The sequence below is a fragment of the Cuculus canorus genome, chromosome 6, assembly GCF_017976375.1.
Source record: "Cuculus canorus isolate bCucCan1 chromosome 6, bCucCan1.pri, whole genome shotgun sequence".
In the NCBI taxonomy this organism is placed as follows: domain Eukaryota; kingdom Metazoa; phylum Chordata; class Aves; order Cuculiformes; family Cuculidae; genus Cuculus; species Cuculus canorus.
The window spans coordinates 41,808,457-41,829,799 of NC_071406.1; the positions used below are offsets into that span (position 1 = coordinate 41,808,457).

At 50.6% G+C, this 21,343-nt stretch overlaps 2 protein-coding genes across 4 annotated transcripts in view; one reads left to right on the forward strand and one right to left on the reverse strand.

The window, feature by feature from the left end:
* The window catches only part of USP40 (ubiquitin specific peptidase 40), a 39,503-nt gene extending 27,800 nt beyond the window's left edge, over positions 1-11,703 (forward strand). For both annotated transcript variants that reach the window (XM_054070150.1, XM_054070151.1), the window contains 10 exons: positions 665-729; positions 1,798-1,872; positions 3,591-3,717; positions 4,565-4,659; positions 5,885-6,003; positions 6,552-6,617; positions 6,851-7,061; positions 7,195-7,290; positions 8,420-8,514; positions 8,932-11,703. In XM_054070150.1, the coding sequence (XP_053926125.1) occupies positions 665-729; positions 1,798-1,872; positions 3,591-3,717; positions 4,565-4,659; positions 5,885-6,003; positions 6,552-6,617; positions 6,851-7,061; positions 7,195-7,290; positions 8,420-8,514; positions 8,932-9,031 (1,049 nt within the window). In that variant the 3' untranslated portion in view covers positions 9,032-11,703. The remainder of the gene's footprint in view (positions 1-664; positions 730-1,797; positions 1,873-3,590; positions 3,718-4,564; positions 4,660-5,884; positions 6,004-6,551; positions 6,618-6,850; positions 7,062-7,194; positions 7,291-8,419; positions 8,515-8,931) is intronic.
* Positions 11,704-11,985: 282 nt separating this feature from the next.
* Positions 11,986-15,577, reverse strand: LOC128852545 (uncharacterized). Of its 2 annotated transcripts, XM_054070336.1 has the most exons (8): positions 15,302-15,577; positions 14,738-14,875; positions 14,311-14,487; positions 14,023-14,178; positions 13,582-13,683; positions 13,061-13,163; positions 12,716-12,772; positions 11,986-12,423 (listed from the first exon to the last, which is right to left on the reverse strand). In XM_054070336.1, exons 1-8 carry the CDS (start codon positions 15,410-15,412, stop codon positions 12,272-12,274), a joined length of 996 nt encoding a protein of 331 aa, XP_053926311.1. In that variant the 5' UTR covers positions 15,413-15,577; the 3' UTR covers positions 11,986-12,271. The 2 variants fall into 2 exon arrangements, with proteins under 2 accessions (XP_053926311.1, XP_053926310.1); XM_054070335.1 differs by having other exon boundaries at positions 14,023-14,487.
* Between the last annotated feature and the right edge of the window lie 5,766 nt (positions 15,578-21,343).

The following is a 21,343-nucleotide window of genomic DNA, read 5'->3' on the forward strand; positions in this document are numbered from 1 at the left end:
TTTTTAGTTAGGAAAGTCAAATTTTTTACCTTGCAAAGAACAAATTGCATTTTCATCAGTCATATTGGTTCAGTTGTATTTGTTCCTTCTATGCCTGCTGTATATAGGTGCTAAACTCAAAGTATTGTAGTTCCTAGGCTATACCATCTTTGTTCTTGTCTATAGTGAAGAATCCTCGTAGACAGCTGTGGAGGGAAAGCCAGATTTTTTTCTTATGGTGTAGTTTTCATTTTAAGGAGCCTCTTTAATTTAAATGAGGTATCGAAATGGGAATTTCGTCATCAATTTGCACCCATACATTTCCAGACTTTTTTTCCCCCTCTCAACATTTTAATTTTCTTTCCTCTGCAGTGCTTTTTGTTTTCCTGAGTGTTGTCAACTCAGTTCCTTTGCTTTCATCTTAAACCAGGGAAATTATTTAGGTAGGAGAGGAAGAGATGTTTCTACAAGTAGGAGAAGACCGTTTCCAAATAGCAAAGTGTTTCTAGGTCTGGGGAAGGACGTGAAAGTGGCATTTCATTCAGTTTGTCAGAGTTGTGTTTGAAAAGCAAACAAACAAAAGCCAAGCAGAAGAACCCCTTAATATTTATAGTTCTGTAATGTTTTTTGAAAGAGCATTCTTGGCTGAATAATTTTCCGTATTTATGTGTTTGTGTTTTGGTAGGTGACAACTGGCATTTGAGAAGGATTGACTGGTGTTATGAAGCAGGGGAAGCATTAAGTCCAGAAGTAAGACAATGCTATTTTTTACTTGAGTTGTGCCATACTATATTGACTCCATTTTTCTGTAGAGACTTTCCCTGGAGAGAGCTGCATTAAAGCAAACACGTGGTGTTTTGGCATATGCTACGTTAGTACATACACTGTTTTATTTTCACGGGGCCTTAGGAAGACAGTATTGGGATAGCTATGGTTAAAAAGTAAATCTTATGCACCTGCCCCTTGTTTTCAGGGAGTAGGATTACTGTGCTGCTGCAAAGCTCTCTCCAAGTGGTGGATGTTAAATGGATATTTCAGTGCTCTTTGGAAAAGCAAAACACCTTGGACCTCTCGCATGCATGGCTTAAAACCGCTGTCACGCTTTAGCCCTGATCTGATAGATTTTGGCAGCTAAAACTGAGCAGTTGAGCTCCCAATTCCCTTTCTCCCCGTCTCCAGGGAAGGGGAAATGAGAGGAAGAGATGTGCAAGCTGGAAACTAAAACTGAAACAGCTTTAATGAAATAATAATAACAGTGGAGAAAATACTATTAATAAGAAAATAATTAATTATATACAAAATTATGCCCCCACCCTTCAGTGACTAAGTCACCACAAATGCTGCAGAGCGGCGCAGGAAAGGTCAGTGGCAGGAGGGAGCTGGGCTCAGGAACTGGATTCAGGAACGCATGGTTCCAGGATCAGGGGCAAACAGATAAGGTTCTCACTGGACATCAGCCATCCAAGAAGAGGGAGAAATCCTCATGACTTCTCAGTTTTACAGAGTGTGATGTATATAGGATGGAATGCTCTGCTGGTCAGTTTGGGGTCACCTGTCCTGTCTGCCCCTCCCTGCAGGTACAACCCTTTTTTGTCTTTGATTTACAGCATTCTGTCAGGTCGAGGATGGCCTTGGTTTCTCTAGGAAAATAAGAGTAAGCAATGGCCTTTCTGCATCCCAGTGCCCCCTGTTGTCACTGCCAGAAGAAAAACATGCAGTTAGCAAAAAAAACAGAACAAGCACATCAATAGGTACTTCAGGAAACAAAGCACAAGAACCTGTAGCCTTACAAATGTGCTGTGCTTTCTCTTCCCACAGAATGCCACTCTGAAGGAGCTTAATGTTTGCAGAGGAGATACTTTGGTTGTAACTGAAGGAAAGCTTCCACCGAAGGTAAGAGTGAGAGAGATGGTGTTCCTTAGTCAGTTGGCAGTGTCTGGAGACTTGAATGTGATAATTGTTTCCTTCTTCTCTCTTGCTTATTGTAAAAATACTTCTGTTGAAAAAAACTGTTTGGCGATACTGAGTAATGCTCTTTCAGGTTTTATAGCTTTTTTTTGATCTAAATCAATATTTATAACGTTCTTGGTCTGTCTGTATTTATTCTTCTTTCAACTCCTGTAGTAAAAGGCTTGCCCGTTGCAGTTTCTCTTGCTCTCTGCTTATGGTGCAGTCCCCATGCCTGACAGTGGTTGAGACAGGGTGAAACATCCAGACATGCCACGAGTGGGAAAGGGAGGCGCAGCTGCCCTGTGTGAGGTCTCCCAGCACTCCCTGAAGAAGACAGGCCCTTCTTCCCTGTCTCTGCCCCTAGGGAGAGGGAAGGAGAAGGCCTGGCATTCTTGGGCCTGTGGTCCTGATGTCCAGTGAAGACCTCGTCACTAGCTTTGCTAATGAATACCTTCAAAAATAACATCAGTCAGATCCTGGGACAGACTTGAGCTGTTGCATGTGGTTGAGAGAGATCTTCTGGGGTTGGTTGTAGGGGGAATTATGGGAAGCCACCAATACTGATGGTTCCTGTCAGTATGTTATAGGACTAGCTAACTCCTGCTCCAGCTTGGCAGCTGGCGTATCCCTGTATGCATTCCCATCAACCCTGTCCCTCTGAACTTGTGTTTTTGTGTAGATGGGGCTTCTGTGATTCTCCTGCTTTAGCTTTTCTACACAGGCATTATGGTCTTATAAGATTCCCAGTTTCTCCAATATATTTTGGAGTTCCTCACAAATATTGCTCAGAAAAATCCAACTTTTACCTCCTGGATGGATTACATAGAACTCAGATTTTTGCCCTGCAAAGATAAAATCTCATAAAAGTGCCTATCTTCACACTCTGGCACACTCAGCCCATGACCCAGCTCTGACTGTGCAGGGGAAGGAGGGAAACGAGCATAGTTGCTGTCTTTAATGGTCAAATACAAGAGGCATGGAAAAACATCAGCCTGTACCCTTCTGTCCCTGAAGTACAGAGCATTGTAAGCAGGTTAAGAGACTGCAAAAATCAGTGGACAGACTATATGGATCTTAGCAAGTCCACGGCAAATAAAGCTTCATAAAGGAAAACAAAGTATTTTTAATACAGTTGTTATTAGAAAAAAAAAATGTAGGATAAGAGCTTATGGCAGTGGTGCAGTGGGTGTTAACAGCCCGGTTCAGGGCTGCAGCTGGAAGCAAGCAGGCCAGCCTCTCCCACTCTGGAGGCAGAGAGAGGTATCGGCCTGGTTTCCCTTCAGGGCCATGCAGAGCAGGTAAGAAAATCTGGAGTTCCTGAAGCAGCAGAGCAGCGTTGCTGCTTAGATGAATGCAGCTTCCTCTGGCAGAGCCTTATCCGTGTCCAGATCTTTAGACAACAGGGTTGCACAGTCGCTTCTGTATTGTCAGCTGCACTGATGGCAGAGCCAGGGTGGGATTGTTAGACTGGATGTTTCACTCTTGTCCTTGTAAGGGTAGGAAGTGAGAGTTGATGTTGTGTGATCTTAGATGGATGTCATTGTCTTTACAAAAGCTCAGGTTTGAAGGAGTCTTTTCCTTCTTCCTGAGAGGAAGGTGGAATTTTTCTTTGTCTGCACTGGAACATGTAAAGTACTTGGTACTTTATGTTGACTTGTCAGGGTTTCCTGAAAATCCCCATCTGGTGGTTCAAGACTTCGAGCTATATGAAACATGGAGAGAATGCACAAGACCAAGTAAACGGCATGATTTGCAAGATGGATGCTTTGCAGGTGTCTCCTGCAGAAGGTGAGTTCGATCAGTTTTTGACAGGGATTGTATGGCCCGATTGTCTGTGACCGCAGTGAGAGATTGGAGTCAAAACCGAAGTTTTAATGCAAAGCCTTAAAATCCCTCTGAAACCTAAGAGTGATTGTACAAGTTTCTGCAAGGTTGTGGTGAAAGGATCAGGGTAGGAGACATCGTTCACTTCAGACGATGTTGTAAATCTTACTGTATGTAACATCTCTTATTCTATGTATTTTCACCTGTATTTGTTCTTCTAAAGATCAAATGCAAGTGAAATAACCAGCGAGGGTAGAAAAATCAAGTTGAGGGTTGAGAAGGGAGAGGTAAATGAGGTGGGGACAACTGTGAATGTAGAAATAGGAAACAAATTGCTTTGCCTTTCTGCAGGATAAATACTCTTCTTCCTTTGTGGTGCAGAGCAGGCCCTCTCTTCTGTTAGAAAGTTTCTTGGCATTTTTCTCCTTTTCTGTCAAACACAGATTGCTGTATTTTACTTTGTCCCTTGATTTCAGTAGCGTAGGTAAGAGGAGATTTAACTTTCCTTGCAACGTGCTCTATGTTTCAGGGTCCCAGCCAATAATTAAGACTATTTGCCCATGTGGATACCTGGCCTTAGTTTCAAAATTTGCAGTGTAGGATCAGTTGGAACTCTTCCTGTTTGGCAACTAACAGAATGTATTTTATCAAGAGCATATTATGTTTCTTGAACTGCTCTTGGAAGAAGTGGAGGTCAGACCCCTTCTCCAAGTGAAATCTCACCTTGTAGTGACTGTTATCGCTTAGTACAATAAACAAAGTCACGTTGACTCTTCTGTTGTTTCTTTCTTCCTCTGCTCTCCATCTAAAGATTCAGCAGGATACAGCCACGCAGACATGGATCTTTCATATGCTGGCAGTGTAGAAATAGCAGGAGACGCTTCTCTGGAAGACCTGAAGATGCAGGTTAGATGTTCACCTCTATTGGAAATGTACAGCATTTCCTGTACTCATACTGACTAATTGAGCTCTATTAATACTTATTTTTTATTTCCTTTTCCCTTGTCTCCAGTATGTTCTGATATGGCATTTGCTTATATGCCATGTTCAGGGGTAAGTACCAAAAGGCAGTTGGAGCATGTAGCTCAGAGACTTCCTTAGTACGTCCCCTGCAGTTGCCATTCTACCTGTCATGTGTCCTGATCTGCAAAAGCCTTGTTGCACTCCATCTGGAACTTTGGCTTACAGCCCTATCTTTATTTCACAACGTACAAATTCCTCATGAGAAACACACATATATGAGCACTTCCTAAAAAGCCACTGTCCATTTCCACATCGTTCTTGTATTAGTTTTCTGCATCTATTTTTCTTTTTTTTTTTTTTCTGTATGTTGAATCTAATGAATGAAGAATTGCTTTGGATGCACAGAAGGTCACACGTATCACTTGGGAGGTATAGCTTAGTTTCTTTGGCCAGAAACTAGGGAGCCTTTTTATGCTTTTTTTCACCTTAAATATATGGGTTTTTTATATACACTAAATCAAACAAAAAGTAAATCAATGCAAAGCAAAAAACTAAAATCTCGACCAAAAAATCCCACCCAAATCCACAAAAAGACATAAACCAATCCTGTCATAAGGTTCTTTGTTTGGTTGTTCTGCTTAAACTGCCTGGGGAAGGGATTCTGGTTCTGATCCATATCAAGAGTTATTCTCTGGGCACAACTTCAGTTTCAGTCTCTGACAAACTACTCCTATGAAAAACTGACCATTTGCATCTTGTGAAAAAGGAGAATTGTCTTAGTGTGGAAAGAGAGTTGAGTCCTCGATAAAGGCTTAAAGAAGCTTGTGCAGCACCTGGCTAGAGTTTGGGGTAATGATACTGTCAGCCTTGTTCCCACCCCGCTGTACAATTTTTGGTTAAAAAAAGAAACTCAGTACTTTTGAAATGTAAGCTCAGTTGAGAAACGTTGGGAGGGATTGAAGTCCAGCTTGCTTTGAGGTTGAAAGTGGGTATATGTCAATCCTAGCCACTACCTGTAAGTCACAGGCAACAGCTGGTATGGAATAAATCTAAGTACCTTGCCCTATTTCTGATGGCTTCAGTATTGCATTGAGAATTAATCAAGTGATTTTCTTTTTTCCAAGGAGTCTGGCTGCTAAAATTATTGAGAATATGCTTCTTTTTCCAGGCTATGACCTTATCAGGTTGCCAGGAGCAGATTGTCCCACTGCCCTCCTTTCTCAGAGCGTGGACAGTGGACAGCAAGCGCCTGGGCAGGCTCTTACGGAACAACAAGCAGCAACTCAAGTAGGTTTCTTGTTGAACGCTTGTTGTAGTGTTGCAACAGGTGACTGGTGACTGGGTTGTGGGGTGGATTGGTGGGGGACAAATCAACTCAGTCAAGTGTCAACAGGAAGCTCATTCCTAGTTACTTCAATTTTTTGCCGACCACATTTTTTAAGTTGAGAGCTGTGGACGGGCAAGATGTGAGCGTAAATCATAGAATCGTTTGGTTGGAAAAGACCTTTAACATCATTTAGTTCAACCGTACCTAAAACCCAGCCCACTACTAAAGTCCAGCCCACTACTAAACCATATCTCTGAGCACCTCATCTACCCATCTTTTAAATACCTCCAGGGATGTGGGTCTTGCTGTGCTTCTGCTGCTAAGCTTTATTTTAAGTGTTTTCAAATGCAATTTTTGTGCTACTCTCGAGTTTTCCATTTTTGTTCTGATAGCCTCTTGCTTTGTATTCCAGAAAAGCACAGATCTACTTGACTAAAACAGGGATTTTTCTACTCAGGAACTCGGAATGCATGACTGGCAATATGTATAATGTTTGTTTTCTTTTCAGTGACTATAAGCTGGGTACCAGAGTGGAGATCTGCATAGAACCTTTGCAAAAAGAAGAGCATTTGGGGTAAGATCTCAAGATTTATTTCTTATAGCAGTTCATTTGAGATGAGACTCAATTGAGCAGCTTTTAACTTGAGAACTGTCTATGTCAGGATTACAGATGAGAATGCTTTCGGAGCTTATATTTTATTTTCTACAAACAAAAATAATGAAGGGCAGGAGGGAGTGAAAACTGGGAATCCTGGATTCTGAAAGCATGATTCACAAGAATGTTCTATTTTCTCTTCCTGATGCCAGCCCCCATGAGATGCTGCTTCGAGTCCAGATGGGCAAACCAGGGGAGAGGGACTACTATGACTCCGTGGACTTGGTGTGGGATGTTTCCAAAGAGTGCACAGCCTGTGCGCTGAGGCAGCGAGTGGCTTCTCACTATTGTCTCCCCGTAGATAAAATTGAGATAGCCAAATACTTCCCTGAAAGATTCGAGTGGCTGCCAATATCTAGCTGGGTAAGGTCCGGGGTGACGGAACCCAAATGTTGCGCCGAGAGATGTGTTCGCACTGCAGTTTTTGAGCAGGCATTTTTTAACAGATTACTGAAATCCACCATGTATACTAATCTTCTGCTTTGATTTTATTCAGATACAGCAGATTTCAAAGAGAAAACGGAAGAGAAAACAGGAGAGTTTACAGTCAGCGCCTTACCACCTGAAAGATGGAGATATCATTGGGGTGAAGGTCATTAACTTGGGCTTAATTAATTGTTGCACAAAAATGAGGTGTGGGCACTGTTCCCTTCGCAGTATCCTGATTTCTTCCTGGTTTTCCCGCATCCTGCTACAGCTCTGTGAGGGTTCTGCCATGCAAATCTGGACCATTCCATCTTGTGGATAGGAGACTTGTTGCTGCTGGTGCTTTTTCTTCTTTTTCTCCCGTTATCATAAACCCGGTGGAAGTTGTAGTGAGGCGGGTGCTGGTCTCTTCTCCCGACTAATAGGCAATAGGACAAGAGGAAATGGCCCCAAGTTGCGCCAGGGCAGGTTCAGATGAGACATCAGGAAAAACTTCTTCACCAAAACAGTTCCCAGGCTGTGGCAGAGGCTGCCCAGGGAGGTGGTCGAGTCCCCGTGCCTGGAGGTGTTTAAAAGCCAGGTAGATGAGGTGCCCAGGGGCGTGGTTTAGTAGTGGACAGGTACGTTTGAACTTGATCTCAAAGGTCTTTTTCAATCAAATGATTCTATGATTCTGTTTGATTCTTCTCCCCTTGTATCTTGGAGCTGGCACTAGAGGGCAACAGCTTAGAGGCTCTTGTGCAGCTCTCCGCCAGTTTCTACTCTGTTTGAACACTGTCCAGAAGGAAGTGGATTTTTTTTTTTTCCTCATCCTCTTTTTTTTTTTTTGACTGTTTTCTTCCTTATTCGGAGCAAAATCAAAGCCCTTTAAAAATCATGTTGTAAATTTTATAAATAAGGAAGTAGATCTGTAATAATAGTTTAGAAAAAGAATTGCACAGCAGAACTTAGTAAGCCCTGAATTAGAATAAGGCTTATTTAGGAGAGCGCTGAAAGAATGCACTCACTGGGTTTAAAAGCAGTAGGCAAAAAGCCTCATGTCTTCTCCTGATGCTTTAGAATATCGAGATAAATTTGTGGAAAACGCAAATTCACTGTTAAATGCAAAAACTAAACAGAGGAGTCTCAAAAAGTTTTTGCCTTTTTGAGTCTTTTTGCCACTTAGTTAACTTGGAGTTAATTGCTGTAAAACTAAGTAGAGGAAATGCTCTGAGAATGAACTATGTAAACAGACCGATGTGTGGGAAACAGTTTGAGGTTGTAATTTTCATCTACCATCTCCTTTTCCACAACAGAATCTTCTTCTTGATGACACTAAGGACTTCAGCACAGTGAGAGATGACATTGGAAAAGAGAATCAAAGGCAGCTTGCCTTAGAAAAAAAGAAAAGGTATTGAGTATTTCCGTTTAGTTTTCTTTAGAAATATGCGAACTGTTCTTTGCTGCTTTTCAGACTTGCTTTACACCTGGATCAGTGTGTGGGGCAGTGCTAGCTGCGTGCTCGCAGAGTGCACGATTCCAGTAGTCCTAAAGAAAGTACTCCAAACTCCTGGCTGTAAGCACCATGCTCCTATGCTGAGCCTCAGGTTTCTTTCTCTTGCAACATTGCAATGTTTGTCCCGGCCTCTGGAGAGGAAAAGTGAACTCCTTGGCTGTGCGGGCCCTGCGCAGGTTATAAGTGGGGAGTTTGCAGTGTGATTCTTAAGCCTAAGTGAGAATGGGGGTCTAATCCAGGCCCCCAGTGTAAGTGAGAAGGGGGGCGAAAACTCAACACTGATATTGGACATCTCAATTTCTTTTTTAATAGTCGGCAAGCTGAACGCTTACAGGACCATGAGGAGAAGCTGAATATTAAGCACCGTAAACCAGAAGTGGCTCTTTCTATCAATGTGGGTGTTTTCAGATAGCACCAGGAGGCGAGGCGAGGCGTTGACCAGCCCATGCTACCAATGTACTGACTTGGAGTGGAGTACCTCAACTGGACCAGCAAGGGGGGCTTTCCCAAAGTGTCTTCAAGAATCACCAAGACAAACTGGATTTAGGATTCAGGATAACTCGGATATTTCTTCTAATCTCTCTTGGGGAAGTGCTTTAGCATCCCTTTATCAGTGTGGTACTTATTCTCAGGCTAGGTAAATGCACTTTATCCATGAGAAAAGAGATTAATATATTGTATAACCTTTTGGTGACTGTTTTGTAATCACCCTAAATGCTTTTGGGTTTTGATCAGATGCTGACGTCTTGCACCATCACTACAGAGTTTGCTGGGGTTTAATGCAGTCATAAATATCTCTTTACATATTTTTTTTCCATCTCTGATCACTGAAATTACAGGTGATACCAGAGTTTGCTTCTGTCTCTTTATATAGAAACTTATAGGTTTCCATCAAGTTTGTAGGAATCAGATTTCAGGAATGAAGAAAATGTGGAAATCACTTGACAAATTGTGCTAAATTGGCTCAGAAAAGAGCAAGTTCACAACCTGTCAGGCTCTTAAACCTGAAGATCTTTTGTGATATGGAACAACAGTGCGATAACCTTCTATTTTTAAAGTTCCAGGGGCTTTTTTGTTGTCCATCATCTTCATTAACAAACAAAAGGGATGGAAAAAATTGGCTGATCAGGCATTTGGTCTTAAGTGGGTTTATTGTACTCTGGGAAAAAGGCTTGTGTTTATTTTCATTACTGTTATTCAGAGGATTTTCCCTCATTTCTTAACTTTTCAGTTCTTTTAATGTTCTTTGTTAGAATGGTTTGGTTAGAAAAGATCTTTGAGATCATCGGGTCCAGCTGTACCTGCCCACTACTAAACCATATCCGTGCGCGCCTTACCTAGCTGTTTTTCAGACACCTCCAGGGATGGGGACTCCACCACCTCCCTGAGCAGCCCCTTCCAGTGCCCAAGAACCCTTTTGGTGAAGAAACTTTTCTTAACACCTAATCCGAACCTCCCCTGGTGCAATTTGAGCTTCTCTTGGTGTCACAAAGCTGATTTACATCCTCCACAAAGGAAGGGGATGGATGGGGCTGACTACCAGCTGACCTCCTATCAAAGGTTCTTGAGCAAAATGTTTACCCCATGCTTGTGAGCTTGGATCTCAATCTTAAGAACGCCTGTAACTGCCTGATATTTTTGTTACCCCTAAGGCTGGGGTTTATTTGAAGTAGACGTTTCAGCATCTTTATCAAAACTTCTCTGATGCTTACAATATTTAAACGGTGTTTCCCCCGCTGTACGTGACTGTTCATAACTTAATTTCCCATCAGATTCAGAGTTTTCTTTGACCACAACTAGCACTGACAGATTAACCCAAATTATTAATGGAGTGAATTGTTTATAATCACATTCTAAACGTGTTTTGAATGCTAAGGTAAAAATGGAATGGTGGAAGATAAAACATGAGCACTTCTGTGCGGTGGTGGCGTGCTGGTGGCATTGAATGGATTTGCCTTTGCTGGGTAGGAACTTGTGGAAGTGAATCCTGCTGTCACACCCACTGCGAAGCCTCAGTGAACCGCACGAATGCTGGAAACCTGTTTTGACATGAGCAAAGCAATTGTTCAACAGTAGTTTTGAACATATCCAGGAGTATTGTTAATTAAATCTGTGATAATGAAGGGACAAAATGCAAGTCCCTTGGAGGCTGCTGTAAGCGTTTAACCTGTTTTATGTTTGCGTAGAAGATGCCAGTACAGCAGACTACTGAATTTTTGGCTAATCGAGAAGATATCTCATTTGCCTTTTATAGGTTAACAATACTCTGGTATTTCAAGATGAAAATGGACCCCCTCAGCCTTCAGCAAAAGAAGTTGTCAAAAGCACCTTGAAGCATCTGATGGGTATTGATTTCTTTGCATATATCTGAACTTCAGCAGGTTCTTCTGTGCTGTCTTAGGCTGATTCATCCCAGAAGGGGATGCTTAATTTCCCCGCTGTTCCGGCTGTAGGTAGGCTTTATTGAATCTTGAAATCCTAGTGTATGGATGGATTCTCTGACTGAGGTGAGGGCAGCCGCTTGCTTTCCTATTTTATTTTCTGTTGCCTTCTTCCATATCAACAAGTGTTCTTGCGAGCTAGGGTTTACAGAGACGATTGTACGTGCCGGTTACGAAGGTAAGCAAGAAATGTTTGCGTTTGCAGATTGTTCTGTCACATCACGCTTACTTTGCTGTCACTTGAATTCCTCTGGGTCCTTGCATTCAGCCTTCCCACTTACCTTTAACTCTAGTCTGTTCTGGAAAACACGACGTTTGGAGAAATTTAAGTATGGATTCCAGGTACTGACGTGGGGGTTAGTATGTGCCTTTGTTCAAGTGTCATGTAGCAGCGCCTGCACTGAACCAGTCTTGGAATGTTTCCAATGTTGGCTCAGAACGCATTATTTTTTTCTTTAGAACTCTTGTGGGTCATTCCACAATGAGAGAGTTCCTTAAAAACGGGGGGGGGGAAGAGGAAACACATTTTTAAAATGGAGTCTTTGTGATTCCACGGTTTATGATGGTTATTATTCCAAAACCTGAAAAAGCTTTCATCTTTATATTTCAAGTGTTCTTCACAAAATAAAAAGTCATTTCTATATGTCTTATTTGGCTCGTCTGTGTGTATGTCTCACAGACACAGGGGGTGGGACTGGCATGAATTGCTATCTGGTATTGGGCGGGGCACAATCGTAGAGTTGTTAAGGTTGGACCCTATGATCATCCAGTTCAACCATCAACACAATGCAACTCTGGAAGTCATCTGGAGGACACAGTGAGAAACACGGATTGCTCGAGGACAGTTTTCTTACGGGTCTGCTCTTGGTGCAGTCCTTGGAAAAGAGCAAGGGGTCAGCTCTGGGAATGCTACTATTGTGTTTTCTTTTTCTTTTCCTCATCCCTCATTCCAGTTTGCTTAAGTGATGGCAGAGCAGAAGGCAGTGACCCATTTTTAAAGCCAAGTCCTCCCTCGCTTTAACGGCTGTTGAGCAAGCTGTTGCGTTTTGAAGGCTGTTGCGGGTACAGCCCCTGAGGTGAAAGAGCAACGGTGCGGGACTGGGACGGGTGAGAGATGAAGAATCCAGAGTGTTTATTGACGGAAGGCAAAGCAGAAGGATGGAGCTGTGCCGGGGGGCAGGGAGAGGCCACGAGACACCAGGGAGAGAAGTTCATCTCCTCCACATCCTCTCGAGCCACCCTCGTAGCACCTGCAGCCTGTATCCAAAGGTACGATTGCTTTCTTCACTTCTCAGGACAAACAGGGTATCAGCTGCTAAGTCTGAGACGGATTGGCTGATGTCGTTTGTCACGCATCTGAGGGCTGCAAGAGAGAAGGAGAGAGTCAAGATCAGAACACGGCTCTGCAGGGCCCCCAGAAAACCCTCCTGCCAGGGCCACCCAGCCCAGCTCTTCCAGGGGCCGGAACGCAGCAAGAGCCAAAGGGATCACGTGGATGCTGCTGGCCACGCGCACCCCAAGCGCCCCTGAAATCTCTCCGCCCACACCGGCCCTCGTCTGCACAGGGAGCAGAGCCCTCCCAGACGGGACAGGGATTGCAGCTCCCTGCCCAGCTTCCTTCCTCCTCCCCACCAGGCCCTGCTCCCCTCACCTACCCTGGTAGACGGTCTGCTGCTCTTCCGGCTGTCCCCTCACGCTCCGACCAAGGTGCCCTAGGAACACAGAGCCCATCCCAAATGCCGTCGCCCCCAGCAGCACAGCTGCCCCACACCAGCCCAGCTCCACGCCCTCCTGCCCTCGGCACGGCTCAGCCCACGTTCCCGCCTCGTGCCGCCCATGGGCGAGGGAGAGAGCGGGTGGCAGGGAGCCCTGCGGGCCCCGCATCGTCACGGGCTCGGGGCTCCGCAGACACAGGGCCCGTTCCTGGTGCCGGTGCTGCCGCCGCGGCGGGGGCCAAGCTGCAGCGGGGCAGGGAGGGACCCCCGGGGCTTGTGGCTCACCAAAAAACACGACGGCCGCCTCTCGCAGGGACTCCTGGGGGCTCTGCAGGTACGGCAGGGCCTGGTACAGGTAATCTTCTCTTCTGCTCCTGTCCTCTGCCAGCTGGAGAGAGCGCAAGCGGACATGGGGAAAGATCAGCACAGCTTCCCCGCCTTGGCCGCGCCGCCCCTCTCCCCAGGACTGGCCTCTCCCGCCAGGACACCCACCGCTCCCAGCCAGCAGCCAGCCCGTGCTTTGCAGGGAGCGCAGGGCTGGTGCTCCCCGGGGAGCCGCGCAGCCACCCTGCTGCCAAAGCCCCGCAGAGCCAGGCTTCCATCGGCACCCCTGGGCTCGGCGAGGGACAGGAGCCCGGAGAAGGGCCCGCAGGGCTGCACGGCCGGGGGAAGGGGGGCTGCGCGGGGTGCAGCCCGGGGGCGATGGGCTGCGGCAGTGGGCACGGGCACAGCTGACAGCCCCACACACCGGGCACCGGGGCAGGGCCTTGTCCTGCCTGGCTCTGCCAACGCGGGGCCATCCTTACCAGGCACTTGCCCAACTTGTAGATCTGCCCGCTCTTCAGCTTCTTCCTCAGCTTCCTCAGCTTCAGCAGCTCGGTGGCTTGAAGCAGGGTTTCCCGGGAGGCCTGCAGAGCAGCAGACACTGGGAGATGGCACCGCTGCCCAGGGCACAGGACCCACGTCCCCTCCCCTGGGCAAGGCTGAGGGTCCTTCTTGGGCCCTGCTGGGAAGGGGCAGCAGCTGGGGAACGCGACTGCCGGCGGCTTCGCTGCCCGGGCAGAGCACTGGGGCAACCTCCATCTCGGGCAGCCGGTGCTGCCGGGCGGCAGGAGAGAGGGCTCCCAGAGCTGCTGCTCGGGAGCCGAGGCCCGCAGGAACCTGGAACCCTGCGCTTCATGAGGCACCGGGGCAGGAGGCAGCCCAGCAACCTCCCACGGGAACCCCAGCAGCACCAAAATCCTCACCTCTGCCACAGGCTGGTTCTCATCATAGACGTGGAAGAGCAGCGGCAGCAGGTTCCGGCGCACCTGTCTCTTTGTTGCCTTCCTGTCCACTGCCACTAAAAGCTCCATCACGTCCCGGAAGAGTTGGAAGGAGAGAACTTTGATGGAGGCGGACTCCTGTTGGCAAGGAAGAGGGCAAGAGCTCAGCACCGGCTGCCTCAGGCCCGCCCGGGCACGGGCTGAAAAGCTACAGGGCGCAAAGTTTCCTGGCAGCATCCAGTGCTCGTGCTGGGGGGCACAAAGCCTTACGTTGTCAAAGAGCGGCTGCAGCTTCTCAGACAGCTGCACGACGACAGGGCCAGCAATTGCCACGTCCCTCTGCTCCAGCATCTTGCCAAGCACAGAGAGGGTCATCTCGACCACCTCCGTGTCTGCGTCGTCCAGGACCTCCAGGAGTTTCGGCAGCAAGAACCCCATTCTTTCAGCCTGGGTGGAACACAACGTCGTGTGGGGAAGCCAGAAAACGCTGCACTGCACTGCCAAAAGCACTCAGGCGGTTTGAGACCACGCTGCTGGCAAAGGCCTTCCCCAAAGGACTCGGGCAGGGGCACGGAGAGGCAGGAGAGCTGCGAGCCGCTCCCACAGCTCCCAAAGCCCAGCCAAGTCCAAGCTAGCGAGGAACTCAGCCCCACTCCTCCAGCACGGCCTCAGCCGCCGCCGCCCCCCGCTCACCCACCATCTCAGGTCTTTGGCTCAGGGTGAAGAGCCCTTGCAGCACCAGGCGACGCATCTCAATGCGCGGGCTGAGCACGAACATCGGGAAGAGCTTCAGGGCACGCTCGTGCAATTCCACCACGTCAGGGCAGGCCAGGAGCTGAAAGACACACACAGCAGTGACAGGGGAGCCTGGCCAGCAGGACCCCAGCGCCGCACGCAGGGCTGGCTCCAGCCAGCAGCACAGGATGCGGGCACCGTCCCAGGCAGCCGAGCCCGAAGGCAGCAGCGCCTGCAGAGACCCCTGCGCTCCCTGCCCTGCGCCACAGGGCACACGGCACAGGGCAGTCGCCTGCTCCGCTCGGCCGCCTCTCATTGCTTGGCCTTGCAAAAAAACCACTGTCACAAGGGGGCAGGAAACACGGGTGGGGACAAGAGTCACCCCAGCAGCCAGGGGCCAAGGGCACCCAGCGCAGCCTAAGCCCTGGCCCAGCTCCACCAACTGGGCTCCCCCCACGGCCGCCGCTGGAGAAGGGCACAGGGCTGCGGCACAGCCCAGCGTGGCCGCGCTCGCCATCAGGCTCACCTTGACAAAGAACGCCATGGCAGGGACCTCCAGGCACGGCTCGTCCAGGTTCAGCACATCCAAAAGCTGGAGCGCCACGCGGTGACAGAAATAATCCTTCACCATGCACATCTCTCTGGCAGGGGGAAGAAGGCACCGTCAGTCCGGAGCAGGGTGGGCAGCCTCTCCCGGGACACACTCACGGAGGACTGGGCTTTCCCCACCACCCCTGCCCAGGAGAAAGGCAATGCCCAACACCAGCAGGCTCCTTTGCGGATGGAGACTGGAAAAACATCCGCCCTGCCCCAAAGCCCGCCCTTCCCAGGAGACCCCTGCCCTGCCCACGGGACACACAATTCCCCCAGGCTCCGTCCCTGCCCTCAGTGCATCCTGCCCTGCTCTGGCACGCTGCCCTCGCTGGGGCTGCCGGCAGACTGACCCGGCTCTGTGCCGTCAGCCCACACCTCGCAGGAGCAGCCCAGGGCACTTTGGGAGGCCGATGATCCCGGGCACCCGCCTCTCCCAGGCCTTTCCAGTGCACTGGGCCACCCCTTGCTAGACAGATCCCTCTCACCCAACACCAAAGGGATTGCGTGGCGTGCCCTGTCTGCAGGGGAGAAATGGCAGCGGCAGCTTGGAGAAGGGGGCTCTCACCTGGCCAGCAGACCCATCGCGTAGGGGTGGCTCTTGGGGTGCAGCAGAGTGTCCCAGCCATGCTTGTGCTCCACTCTAAACACCACATCCTCATAGCCCAAACTGCAGAGCAGCGCTTTCACCGTCTGCACCGTGAATCTGTGGGCAGAGCAAAGCCCAGGTCACACCAGCAGCCCCGGCCCCAGCTCCAGGGCTGTGGGAGGGACCGCAGAGCTGCGATGGAGCACCTGCTAGGGCTGGTGGGAAGGCTGACTTGCGCGACGTATTTCCTCCAGTACGCATCGACCTCCTCTGCCTCCTCCTTTATGGTGCAGTACACTTGAAAGAGCAGAGCCAGGAAGAGGGGCGGAAAATGCTGATTCAACACCTTTGGGACCTGGCGCTCACAGAGGATCTCCCTCAGTGCCCTGGTTGCCTGCAGGAAACACGCAGAGAAAGCACTCGGCGCGGTGCCGTGGCCGGCAAGGATGGAGAACCTCCCGCAGAGGCCACCCTGACACGGGGCAAAGCTCTGCTCCAGAAACTCACAGCCAGAACGACGACCTCCGTCTCGTCCCCGTCGGAGGTGGATGTGCTGTGCAGCGGCCAATCCTCCAGCACGCCCAGCAGCTCCCACAGCACTCGCTCGGCACAGCTGCGCTCTGACACCAGCGCCCTCCACATGGTCACAGCAGCCCTGCAGGCACAGAGCTCTGCGTCAGCGGGGTCTGGGCCACGGCAGCGAGCCTTGGGCAACCCCGCGTCCTGCGCTGGCCGACAGCCCTGCCCCTGCCCACTGCCCCTCGCCGGCAGCACCCAGCGGGCCGGTCCCTGCGGGCAGCGGGCGTTCCAGCAACGGTGCCTTGAGGGGCAGCCAGGGAGCGTGGCAGCGGGCCCTGGGGCTGACGGGACAGGGCTGGGAAACACAGGGGCCAGACGGGCACCAAATTCACTCTCAACCTTGCAGCCCACGTCGGACGGGCTCCACAGGCTCAAGGGCTCAAAAGGCTGCTGAGCCTGCGGCCCTCAGGGAAGGCGCCCCGTACCTGTCACACGACGGGGCACAGCGCAGGAGGGTCACCACCACATCATGCTGGTTCCAGCGCACCAGCTCCAGAAGCCTCTCGCCCGGCCCGTTCTTGGCAGGCGCATCCACGTTCCGCTGCAGCCAGCTGTACATCTCCCTCACCAGCACAGGCACCTGCGCGAGACACAGCCCAGAGCTGCAGCGCTGCCACAGCGAGCCCTGCGCCCACCTTCCCTCCCCACCGCACTGTGCTGCCCAACACGGCTATCGGCTGCCACGGGGACCCCGCTTCACGGAGCACACCATTCCTGCGGGGTTGAGCCCAGCCCACAGGCCAACGCAAGCGCAGGTGTGAGCCCTCATAACCTCCCCCAGCAGAGCCGCACGCTCCTCCGGAACATCGGAGCTGCCGGAATCCGACGGGCCCTCATCGACCCTGGCGTCACCGTGCTCAGTGCCTGAGAGGGGTTCCCCAACCGTTTGCAGGAGAAGGAAGGGCAGCAAGGAGAGGGATGTCACCCACCTCAGCAGGCTGCCAGGCTCGGGCAGACCCAGTACCTTCCTCCTCCTCTCCCCTTCCCGGCACCGGGGATACACTGGCCACACTGCAGAGCGTCTCTGCCATCCTGCTGACGCCTGGCCTTGAGGCCTTCTGCTCCAGGGATGGCAGATCCTTGGAAAAGCACCACGGATGCGGGTCCGTAGGGATCGAAGTGACTGTGCAGAGGACCCACACAGCCCCACTCCGTCCCCGTCGTCTCCTCCGGGCACTCTGAGGTGCCTCTGGTGACACCGGTCGCCTTACAACCAAAGGGCTCTGTGACACGCTCACACCTGCCACCCAATCACAGCCCCCGAATCACAACGGCTCCCCAAGGGCCAACAGCCAATCAGAGTCTCCCTATCATTCGGGGGTCCCCAAGCGCTCTCTCACATACCGGCACCTGACACCAAATCACACTGTGCGCACCACGGTGGGTCCCCAAAGCCCCTACAACCTGGAACCCCACGTCTTTTGCTCCAGCCTTCCTTCCCTGGGCGCTCCCACCTGCACCAACTGGCCGCTGCAGACCACACGTGCCTCCTCGCTGGAGCGCCGCGCTTTGGGAGGTGGCAGCGCAATGGCCGCGATGTGGCTCTTTCTCCCACGCTTGGCTGAGGGAGCATTTCTCTCCTCAGCGTCACTCTCTGTCCGCGGCCATGAGCATTTTGGGACTGAAGCAGCATCTCCTACCACCTTCAACTCTGCTTCCTGTCCATCTCAGCCACCATTTCCAAGGCAATTCCCTCTTTCACCACTTGCAGTCTTTTCCTAGGCATGGAATCATCTTCTCCGGCGGATCTGAACGTGCAGCTCACGGCCCACATGCTCCTGCGCTTCAGACTAGCGACCAAAGGACGGCTGGGAACACACGCACGTTTCAGCTAGCGCTGGGCAGGGCTTGCACAGCATCGAGGACCAGGGAGAGTCTCCCCAGAGGAGTCACTGCTCACGGACCCGCCAGGCTGCTGACTGCTTGCCCATCGCTCCGTTCTTTCTGCGCTTATTAAACTGTCTTTATCTCAGCCCGGAAACTTGTAGGCCTTCTTTCCTTGCTTTTGCCCTTCCCATTTTCTCCCCCACCCCACTGCGGAGGGAGAGAGGGAGGGAGGGAGCAAGGACTGGCTGGGGGCTTAGCTGCTACCCGGAGCGCTCAACCTGCCACGCTCGCCTTCGCTGCAATCCCTCCCCAACTGTGGGACACTGCCTCTGCTCCCCGCGTGGCTGCGCGCAGCAGGAAAACCGCATTGCAAGGGACAGGTCTGAAAAGAACACAGAATCACAGAATCACACAGAATCACAGAATCACAAGGTTGGAAAGGACCCATTGGATCATCGAGTCCAACCATTCCTAACACTCCCTAAACCATGTCCCTAAGCACTTCATCCACCCGTTCCTTAAACACCTCCAGGGAAGGCGACTCGACCCCCTCCCTGGGCAGCTGTTCCAGTACCCAATGACTCTTACTGTGAAGAATTTTTTCCTGATATCCAACCTGAACCTCCCCTGACGGAGCTTCAGGCCATTCCCTCTTTTCCTGTCCCCTGTCCCTTGGGAGAAGAGCCCAGGTCCCTCCTCTCCACAACCTCCTTTCAGGCAGTTGTAGAGAGCAATAAGGTCTCCCCTCAGCCTCCTCTTCTCCAGGCTAAACACCCCAGCTCTCTCAGCCGCTCCTCGTCAGACGTTCTCCAGCCCCTCACCAGCTTCGTTGCTCTTCTCTGGAGACGCTCCAGAGCCTCAACATCCTTCTTGCGGTGAGGGGTCCAGAACTGAACACAGTATTCAAGGTGCGGTCTCACCAGTGCTGAGTACAGAGGGAGAATAACCTCCCTGGACCTGCTGGTGACCCCATTTGTGATACAAGCCAAAATGCCGTTGGCCTTCTTGGCCACCTGGGCACACTGCTGGCTCATGTTCAGTCGGCTGTCAACCAGCACCCCCAGGTCCTTCTCTTCCGTGCAGCTCTCCAGCCATTCTTCCCCCAGTCTGTAGCGCTGCATAGGGTTGTTGTGCCCCAAGCGCAGGACCCGGCATTTGGCCTTGTTAAACCTCATCCCATTGGTCTCGGCCCAGCAGTCCAGCCTGTTCAGATCCCTTTGCAGAGCCTCCCACCCTCCAGCAGATCAACACTTCCTCCCAGCTTAGTGTCATCTGCAAACTTGCTGAGGGTGCACTCAATGCCTTCGTCCAGGTCATTGATAAAGACATTGAACAGAGCTGGACCCAGTACTGAGCCCTGAGGAACTCCACTTGTGACTGGCCTCCAGCTGGAGTTAACTCCATTGACCACCACTCTCTGGGCCATCCAACCAGTTTCCAACCCAGGAGAGTGTGCGCCTGTCCAGGCCAGAGGCTGACAGTTTCTGCAGCAGAATGCTGTGAGAAACTGTGTCAAAGGCTTTACTGAAGTCCAAGAAGACTACAGCCACAGCCTTTCCCCCATCCAGTAGTCGAGTGATTCTGTCATAGAAGGTGATCAGGTTAGTTTGGCAAGATCTGCCTTTTGTAAACCCATGTTGACTGGGCCTGATCACCCGGTTCTCTTGCATGTGCTTCATGATAGCACTCAAGATTACCTGTTCCATGACTTTCCCTGGCACTGAGGTCAGACTGACAGGCCTGTAGTTCCCCGGATCCTCTCTGCAACCCTTCTTGTATATGGGCACAACATCAGCCAGCCTCCAGTCCAGTGGAACTTCCCCAGTCAGCCAGGACCTCTGGAAGATGATGGATAGGGGTTTGGAAAGGACATCCGCCAGCTCCTTCAATACTCTTGGGTGGATCCCATCCGGCCCCATAGACTTGTGGGAGTCGAGCTGGGCAAGCAAGTCTCTAACCGCCTCCTCTTGGATCACGGGAGCCTCAATCTGCCCCTCTAACTCTTGGATTTGTAAACAGAAGGAACAACTTTCTTTGCTATTAAAGACTGAGGCGAAGAAGGCATTAAGTACCTCAGCCTTGTCCTTATCCCCTGTCACTGTTATTCCTTCTGCATCCACTAGAGACTGGATATTCTCCCTCGTCCTCCTTTTCCTGTTAATGTACTTGTAGAAAGAACACACCACTGCTTTCCTGACGGCGCTGACAACACCAGCAAAGATTCTAAGGGTGTTCCTGACAGCAAGGCGCTATCGTGTGGCACAGCCAGAAGCCACCAGGACATACACTAACATGGACAAGCCAACCCCAACAGCGACACGAGTGGTGCTCGCCAACCATTTTCTGCAGCATCAAGAACTCCCTGACTCAACAGCCTCGCAGCGTCGCGCTCCCTCTGCCTCTCGAGGCTTCAGTGCCTGCAGCAGCATCAAAGGCACCACCGACGCCAGGGAGTCCTGGCTGGCCTGCATTTGTGCCTCAAACCTCGCACAGACAAAAGGCTTCAGAGAGTTACGCAACGGCTAAGGACTGGTCCTTTCACATCCGTGGATTTCGGAGTCCAGGCTGATGCTACACCGACCATTTTAAAGCCTTTGGGAGCCAAACCAATCGTAGAGTTGTTAAGGTTGGACCCTATGATCATCCAGTTCAACCATCAACACAATGCAACTCTGGAAGTCATCTGGAGGACACAGTGAGAAACACGGATTGCTCGAGGACAGTTTTCTTACGGGTCTGCTCTCGGTGCAGTCCTTGGAAAAGAGCAAGGGGTCAGCTCTGGGAATGCTACTATTGTGTTTTCTTTTTCTTTTCCTCATCCCTCATTCCAGTTTGCTTAAGTGATGGCAGAGCAGAAGGAAGTGACCCATTTTTAAAGCCAAGTTCTCCCTCGCTTTAACGGCTGTTGAGCAAGCTATTGCGTTTTGAAGGCTGTTGCGGGTACAGCCCCTGAGGTGAAAGAGCAACGGTGCGGGACTGGGA

What these genes read in the sequence shown, in the direction of transcription:
- LOC128852545 (XM_054070335.1), bottom strand. Translation starts at nt 15,412, where the DNA reads ATGTGCATGGTGAAGGATTATTTCTGTCACCGCGTGGCGCTCCAGCTT. An exon ending in TGAGCCAAAGACCTGAGATG is followed by an intron (nt 14,488 to 14,737) that starts GTGGGTGAGCGG and finishes TGTTCCACCCAG; the next exon opens with GCTGAAAGAATGGGGTTCTT. An exon ending in AGAACCAGCCTGTGGCAGAG is followed by an intron (nt 13,684 to 14,022) that starts GTGAGGATTTTG and finishes GCTGCTCTGCAG; the next exon opens with GCCTCCCGGGAAACCCTGCT.